The sequence below is a fragment of the Tenrec ecaudatus genome, chromosome 4, assembly GCF_050624435.1.
Source record: "Tenrec ecaudatus isolate mTenEca1 chromosome 4, mTenEca1.hap1, whole genome shotgun sequence".
Lineage (NCBI taxonomy): Eukaryota > Metazoa > Chordata > Mammalia > Afrosoricida > Tenrecidae > Tenrec > Tenrec ecaudatus.
The window spans coordinates 15,289,437-15,298,244 of record NC_134533.1 but is presented as its reverse complement, the minus strand read 5'-3'; the positions used below and the strand labels follow the sequence as shown (position 1 = coordinate 15,298,244).

At 39.5% G+C, this 8,808-nt stretch overlaps 1 protein-coding gene across 1 annotated transcript; it reads right to left on the bottom strand.

The window, feature by feature from the left end:
- Positions 1 to 820: 820 nt before the first annotated feature.
- On the bottom strand, positions 821 to 6,579 carry LOC142446305 (olfactory receptor 5AN6-like). The gene is made up of 2 exons (XM_075548071.1): positions 5,661 to 6,579; positions 821 to 825 (listed from the first exon to the last, which is right to left on the bottom strand). The coding sequence occupies exons 1-2, from the start codon at positions 6,577 to 6,579 to the stop codon at positions 821 to 823; spliced, it is 924 nt and encodes a 307-aa protein (XP_075404186.1).
- Positions 6,580 to 8,808: the final 2,229 nt, after the last annotated feature.

The following is an 8,808-nucleotide window of genomic DNA, read 5'->3' as shown; positions in this document are numbered from 1 at the left end:
GGAAGATTTTAAACAATTCTACCCACGTCTTCAATCTGAAACTGGACAAACATACAATCATGAAGCACTGATAATCATTGGTGATTGGAATTCAAAAGCTGGAAATAAAAACAAGAAACCTTTATTTGGAAAATATGGTCTTGGTGATAGAAAGAAAGCTAGAGATTACATGATAGAATTTTGCAAGACCAACGACTTGCTCATAGAAAATACTGTTTTTCAACACAGGGTGTACATATGGACTAATCCAGATGGAATACACAGAAATCAAACTGACTACATCCCTGGAAAGAGACAATGGAGAAACTCACTATCAGCAGCTAAAACCGGCAAAGGGCTGATTATGGAACAAGCTACCAGTTGCTCATATGTAAGTTCAGGTTGAAGTTGAAGACTCTCACTGTCCAGAAGGAAGAAGAGTGATGAAAAATGAAAGACACATGGAAAGATGATCCTCATTAACCACAGTAATTTGGATAATCTGCATGCCAGCAGTTAGTAACATGCATGTTAGTCAACCAGGTGGGTTTTCCAGAAAGCACACCCTAAAATGAAGTGTCATGAACTAGGTGCATTGTACTAGTGAGCAGGAGTGAGGAAAAAGAGGAATGAGTCAGAGAAGAAAGGAAAACCATTTTTTAAGGTGCATAAAGAAATGCTCACTGCAATGTATAACTGATTGCCGGATCACCTGAACTGTCCTCTGAGAAGCTACATAGAGTGCATTGCAGAACAGTTTACTCAGGAACAGAGGGGGCAAAAGCTTCATCCTTCAATCTCCTCACAGCATTAATTAAGACTTGTTGCATTTCTTCCTTCTTCACACTTCCCATACCCATACTTAAATGTGCATGGGTATCGAGAGATGATGACGGACATCAGCAGGCACCTGTGGGAGAATCATATCGTATTTCCCTAACTTTCTTTCCATGAGCCATTTTGTTCTATTGCAAGAATTTCTTGAGCATGACCTTCAATTATTTAGAGGTATTAACAATGAGGTTTGATGATCTTATCTTTAACTTAGTCTTTACTCAAATGTTGAGTTTAACTGACCTTTTTTGATTAGTCTTTCTAATTTTTACAAGGTTAGAAATGGGAACTGGTTTTATGTTCTAACTCTGGAAGTCGTAGATTTCTTGACTTTATTTGTTTAAAAATTTTACTGGGGGCTCTTACAGTGCTTATAGCAATCCATATGTCCACTGCCTCAGGCACATTCACACAGATGTTGCCATCATCCTTTTCAAAATATTTTCTCTCCACTTTAGCCCTTGGGATCAGCCCCTAATTTTCCCCTCCCTCATGAACCCTTGATAACTTATAAATTATTATTATCTCCATATCTTACATCAGCTGCTGTCTCCTGTCACTCATGTTTCCGTTGTTTGACCCCCTGAGTGGGGCTTGGCTGGTGGCGGTCGGGAAGTACTGTGTCGATCACTGTGATCAGTTCTCCCTTTCTAGCCCCACCTTCATCCTACCCCCATGGTATTGCTACTTCCATTATTGTTCCAGAGGGGTTAATTTATTCTGAATTCTGTGTGTTCAGAGATCTTATCTGTACCAGTGTGCATGCTCCGGTCTAGCTGGATTTGTAAGGTAGAATTGGGGTCATGATAGCGGGGCGTAGGAAGCATTAAAGAACTAGAGGGATGTTGTATGTTTTGTTGGTGCTATATTGCACTCCACCTGGCTTGTCCCTTTCTTGTGATCCTTCTGTAAGTGGATGTCCAATAGTCAACAGATAGACTTGGGGTCTCCCTCTGCCCCCCACTTCACTCACATCGATGTTGTTTGTGTTAGGTCTTCTGATACCTGATAACTGATCCTAAAGAAACCTCATGATCACACAGGCTGGTGTGCTTCTTCCATGTGGGCTTTGTTACTTCTCAGCTTGATGGCTACTTGTTTATTTTCAAGCCTTTAAGACCCCAGATGTTATATCTTTTGATAGCCAGGCACCATCAGCTTTCTTCACCACATTTGTTATGCACCTACTTTGTCTTCAGTGATAGTGTCAAGAAGGTGAGCACCATGGAATGCTAGTTTAATAGAACAAAGGGTTCTAGCATTGAGGGAGTACTTGCGTGGAGGTCAATGTCCACCCTTCTGCTTTTTAAGCTTACTTCTGTGGACTCATATTGCACTTGTCCTGCTGTGCTTGGCTTACTTCACTTAGCATACTTTAATCCAACCCTTCCCAAGTGACAATGTGCACCATGCATTCATCACTGCTTTTTAGGGATGTATAGTACATCATTGTATGTATGTACCAGAGATTTTTAATCCATTTGTCCATTTACGGAAATTTAGTTACCTTCAAATGGACCAGTTGTTTTCTTACAGATACGTTACATTCATTCAACAAGTGTTATAAACATTGTTTCCCACATTTATCTAAATCATAAATTACTCTACATCATTACTTATATAATCTCCTCCCCAAACTACAACAGGTGGCAGCTGAGTCAAATACTTTATTGTGCCAAACATAGATTTTTTCTTTCCAATAAGCACTGTTCCTTTCACACCCACTGCCTAGCTTAAAGACATTTACAAATGTTTAAGTTTTAATATTGTTTACAATACTAAACCATACACATGTTAAAGTTACCAAAACAATTATGATAGATTATGCTATATTGACAACCAATGCAAAGAAAAGGTGTGTTGCTTGATAACACTCTATATCCGTCCTGAGTCACTTTAGGCTGTCTTACCCTGAGTCATCCACTAATGGGAGACTGGTGAGATGAATAGGTAGAGAAACTAATACATCAATTTTCTGCCTGGAAGTGTAAGACGCTCTGCCCATTCGTGTTCTGCTTGCCAGAAAAGCTCACAAGGCCACGTCTAAATTCAAAGGCATGAAGACGTATGATTCTACTCCAGTGTATGACACACTGCAATATATGGTTTGTATTCAGGATCCTAAGAGGTATCCATACTCAATAGTGTCAGGAAACTAAAAGAATGAAGAGAAGGTGAGTGGAGAGGGGAAATAGAGCACCAGAAACGGAACAGGAATATAAATAAAGACAATATTGACACATCTCAAATAAGGTAACTAATGTCATTTATTTTTGTGCAGAAATCATGCAATGAGAAACTAATTAGAAATTGCAAGTACAGCCAAAATGCAATAAAATGAAATTTCTTAAAAGATGAAAAAAAGTAATCTGTACTAAGATGCTCATTTTGCCACCAACACCTGAGGACGATATTCCTGCACAGAGCAGTCAATGCACAGAAAGGACCATAGGGCCTGCCCCACTACAAGACATGACATCCCTCATTTACCCATAGAGCTACTGGGGATAACACTGGTGACACAATGTGGGAATTGTGCCCGATCTTACCCCATCAAACTGGGATGAAAAACTAACAATGTGAAACAGAACAGCAAGGGGAGCAAGGCAATGAAGTCCCTGGGGAATACCAAAAACAGACTTCTGGGGCAGGCGGTGGCATCCCATCAGTCTCAACCACAAATCAACAGAAGTTAAGAAACAGACCTGGAACTATTTAAAGGCTTTTCTCTTTTTGTCATTGGTTTATTTATTTTGTTTTATTTTGCTACGTCTTATTTTTATGTTTATTAGTGTCTCTGCATTTCCTTCTAGACAAGATAGGCAGGATAAACAATCCAGAGGAGAAAACAACTGTACCAGTGGTTCCCTGGGGGACAAGGGAGAGAAGGATGCAGAGGAAAGGAAGGGTGATGCCACCAAACTCAGGGACAAGGAAACAACAAATGATCTAAAATGGTTGGCAAGGAGGGCATAGGATGCCTGATGAGGCTTGATCAAAGGCAATGAAGCCAAGAGGAATTACTGAAACCTGAATGAAGACCAAACATGATAGTGGGACAAGGGAAAAGGAAATAGAGGAAAGAATTCAGAGGCAAAGGACATTTATAGAGGGCTAAATACAGGCATGTACATATGTGAATATATTTATATATAACCAAAGAGAAATAGTCAAGGTAGCAGATGGATATTGGGCCTCTATTCAAGTACTCCCTCAATGCAAGAACACTTTGTTCTAATAGCCTGGTGTGTTAGTCTGGGTACTTTAGAGAAACAAATCCACAGAAACTGATTTGTAAGAGAGAGTTTTATATAAAAGTTAAAGGCACATCAAGAAAACATCCCAACCCAGTGCTGCCCAAACCCACAAGCCCAACATTAACCCATTAACCAATATGTTCGACACCAATCCACAAAGCCTTCCTCAATCTCACAAAATAGATGCAATGACACTAACTGCCAGAGGAAAACTGAGTCAGTGACTGTGTGTAAACATCTCAGTGCTGGCAGAGGTCTGCAAACGGGTGCTCCAGAACCCAGGGCTGCATTGGGGTAGGTACATGTGGCTTCTCTCCAGGGATGTCTTGCAGGAAGTGAGCTTTGCCAGCTAAAGAAGGGAACTAGCTAAGACAGCTCTACCTTGGCCCAACCATCAGAAAGCAAGAGATCGGAGAATTAGAAAGGTGAGACCCACCAAGCTATTTATCCCTCCACCCTTCAATAACCCTCACAAGTGTTCATAGACCAGGTTGGCACAATAAACTAACTACATCACCAGACATTCTGTGATGTTAACCTTCCTAACATGATCGCTGAAAACAAAGCAGGTGCATACGCAAATGTGGTAAAGAAAGCTGATTGATGGTGCTAGCTATCAAAATATATAGTGTCTGGGTTTTAAAGGCTTGAAGATAAACAAGCAGACACCTAGTTGAGAAGTAACAAAGACAACATGCTAGAAGCAAATCAGCATGTGTGATCATGTGGTGTCGATGGGATCAGGCATCAGGAATCAAAGACCCAGAACAAAAAAAAATTGCATCTATGTAAATTATGGGAGGGTGGAGTGGAGATGCATATCCCATCTGTAGACAATTGGACATCCGCTTACAGAAGGGTCACAAGGAGGAGATGAGCTAGTCAGGGTGTAGTACTGAACTGATGAAACATACAACTTTCCTCTAGTTCTTTAATGTTTCCTTCCCCCCACTATCATGACCCCAACTCTATCTTACAAATCTGGCTAGACCAGAGCATGTTCACTGGTACAGATAAGAGCAGGAAACACAGGGAATACAGGACAAATAACCCCCTCAGGACCAATAAGTAGAGTAGTGATAGCAAGAGGGTAAGGGTAAGATGAGGGGAAAAAGGGAGAACTGATCACAGTGATTGATGTATAATCCCCTCCAAGGGGAATGGACAACAGAAAACTGGGTGGAGAAATTTTTTTTATATAAATTACCAAAGGCTCATGAAGGGGGTGGAGGGGAGGGGAAAATGAGCTTATTCCAAGGGCTCAGGTAGAAAGAAAATGTTTTGAAAATGGTGATGGAAACAAATGTACAAATGAGCTAGAGAGAATGGATGGATGGATGGATGGATGGATGGATTGTGATAAAAGCTGTATAAGCCCCCAATAAAATTATTTTTTAAAGATCCTCATTTTAAAACACCAATAATTACGGATCATTAATAGATGGAAGTCTAGCCAGGCTCAGGTAAGTGATACTAAAGTATATATATTTAAAACTAAATATTCATGTTTATCACTTATCTTGGAATAAACGACACAAGATATGTAAACCTTATCAATAAAATAATGTCAGGAGAAAACTCTCTTCTTACATCTGATGAGGGCATCTTTGATTTCCTTATTTCTCAGACTATAGATCAATGGATTTAACAGGGGAATCACCAAAGTGTATATGACTGAAGCTAGCTTGCTTTGGCTCAGAGAATCATCAGAATTGGGGCATAAATACACAAAGGTGCAAGAGCCATAGAAAAAAGTCACCGCCGTCAGGTGAGAAGCACAGGTGTTGAAAGCCTTGGACCTGCCTTCAGCCGAACTCATCTTCAGAATGGTGGCAACGATATAACCATAGGATATCATGATAACCAGGACAGAGGCCAGTGCATAGATCACTGTCAGCACAGTAGTTAAAACTTGTAAGAAAAATGTGTCAGAACAAGATAAGTTCAGTAGTTGGGGAAGGTCACAGAAGAAATGGTTAATGACATTGGGCCCACAGAATTGAAGCTGAAGTATGCCACACAGTTGGATAAAAGAGCCAAAGGATCCAGTTATACAAGAGCCTATCAAGAGCTGTAGACAGAGGGTCGGGGACATGATGGCTGTGTACAGTAGAGGGTTACAAATGGCAGCGTATCGGTCATAAGCCATGGACACGAGAAGACAGCTCTCAGTCAGACCAAAACTAGAGAAGAAGAAGTACTGCGCAGCACACCCCACAAAGGAGATGGATTTCTGCTCCTGGAAGAAGTCTGAGAGCATCTTGGGAGTCGTGGAGGACACATAGCATATGTCTATGAAGGCAAGTTTGTTGAGGAAGTAGTACATGGGTGTGTGCAGGTGGACATCCATCTTGATCAGAGTGATAAGACCCAGGTTCCAGAATACTGTCATGAGGTAGATCCCTAGGAATGTTGAAAAGAGGACGATTCTGAGTTTTGGCAAGTCGGAGAATCCCAAGAGGATGAACCTGGTAACTGTAGTTCTGTTCCCTGCTTCAGTAATTGTCATTGTACGCCTAAGACCTTCAATAGGAAAAAAATATCTCTTGTTATCTCATTATTCTCAGTTTATTGAAAGCAAGTAGAACACGTTATCCTGCTACTGAGTCTTCCGGATTACAAACATACGTTGCTCAAAAATTTTTCTTTCTTTATTTTTGGGAAATGTGTTAAGTATTACCTAGATATAAAAAAATATTTGTAGCAGTATACAGTTACACCAATATCGTGATTTGAAATAATATTGCATATTAAATATTTGTTGCTATTATGGTTAGTAGCTGTGGTGTTGGCACTGCCCCTGGGGACCTTGTGTATCAAAGAACAAAGTGTTTTGCATACTTGTATGATCATTAATATGTGTAAGCAAATTGTTGCAGATGTTGTGTCACTCTACCTCCTTTAGGGTCTTCTCATTTTCTGACTTTCTGTCATTTTTCAAATACACACTATGTTACCAATCGTGACATTCTCTTTTCTCACTAGAACTTGTTTGATGATGTGCCCAAGGTAAGAACTAAGTCTCACCATCTTTGCTTCTGGGAACTACTTAATTGTATTACTTCTAGAATTTATTTGCTCATTCTTTTTGAAGTCTGTGGTATTTTCAAATGTCTCTTTTCCAAAACAATTCCAATGCATACGTTTAGCTTATTTTTTAATTGTCTTTCATTTGCCTGCACATGAAGTGATTGTAAAACCAGGGGTGGGCAAGGCAGAAGTTAGTCATCAAAATGACATCTTTACCTTTGGCTTTTTCAAAATTTAAACATCTCTGTTGTAGCAGATTATGTACATTTAATATGTACAATATATTAAATATTATACATGACAATATGTCTGGAAAACCCTGTCACAATTACAGGGAATGAATTGATGTGAGAAACAAAGCAAGATAATTCTAAGCTGCCCAAGAATCTTAAAATGAAAATGAGAAACTAAATAGTTTGTCGAGGTATTGCAGAGGACTAATAACCATATCAAAAATGAAAAATACCAGATAAAATATATTCATAACCTGCTTTGGTGTAAAAATTTTTGTCACTAAGAAAAAATAGGACCCAGTGAGGTAGGAGAATATTGCATCTGGCTGGCTTTTATATTGAAGACACTGAGCATGAAAAGTCAACCTGGGTATAGATTTTTAGCTTACTGGACTCAGGCACCTAGAATAAAGGCCAAGTCAAGGTGGAAAACTGACAGAAGATCACATACAATATTGGGAGTCTTAGAATCTTGAGTCTTCATCTCCAGGGATTTCTGAAAATTTTCTCTCTAAAAAGCTTAATTTTGAAAGGAGAAGATGAAATTGATTCGAACTTACCACAAAAATTGTAGGAATACCCACTTCACACTGTTTTCAATGCCTGGTTCACACAATTCAATTTTACTTAGTACACCTGAAAGAACCCCAAATGGTGATGTATTTTAAAGAAATTTTGGGTTGAAAAAGTCAGTATATCTCAAGAGTCAGTCCATGAACAGATTGTTACCAATGTCCTATGGGATGAGGACCTGGTGGCTCATTGCAATGCTCTGCTTGTTCCTGAAGTACCTCTGTGACACAGATGACAGCAGAACTATATGATAGTAAAGAGTGTAGTCACTGCTATGATTGCTTTACATTCTCTGGGTCAACTCTTCATCCTACTAAAAAATTAAAAAAGATAATTAGAACAAAGCCATAAAATTTGGAATTTACGGTGCACTCGCTTGTCATTTAGGTGAACAGCAATTACAGGAAGAAATGAAAGCAGTCATTAGTCATTAGAGTGATGCGAATCCACACAGCAGTAAGATAGCATCCCACCCCAGTAGGGATAGCAGTGATCAGTACAGCAGAAAACCAAGAAATGTTGACAATAGTGTGGAGAAGAATTTTCAATTGGTACAATCACTGTGGGAAATGGTACAGTGCTACCTGGAAACATAACAAATAGAGACCATACGGTCCATTCACCCCACTGTTAAATAGGTATCCTTCAGAATTCAGTGCTGCAACACAAATAGACACACACAACACAAAGAGATACATACACAGCACTATTCACAATAACAAGAAGATGGTAACAATCTAAGTGTCCAACACATGATGAACTAATAAACTGTGATACATGCGCAATGCGAGAGTGCACATTATGGAATAACCATGATTTCCATAACATAGATGTCCTGGAAGACCTTATCCTGGGTAAAATATCAGTAATAAGAGGACACATGTTTGAGGGCATATTACAAA

Excerpts from the sequence above, each read along its gene's own strand:
- LOC142446305 (XM_075548071.1), bottom strand. The coding sequence starts at position 6,579 with ATGACAATTACTGAAGCAGGGAACAGAACTACAGTTACCAGGTTCATC.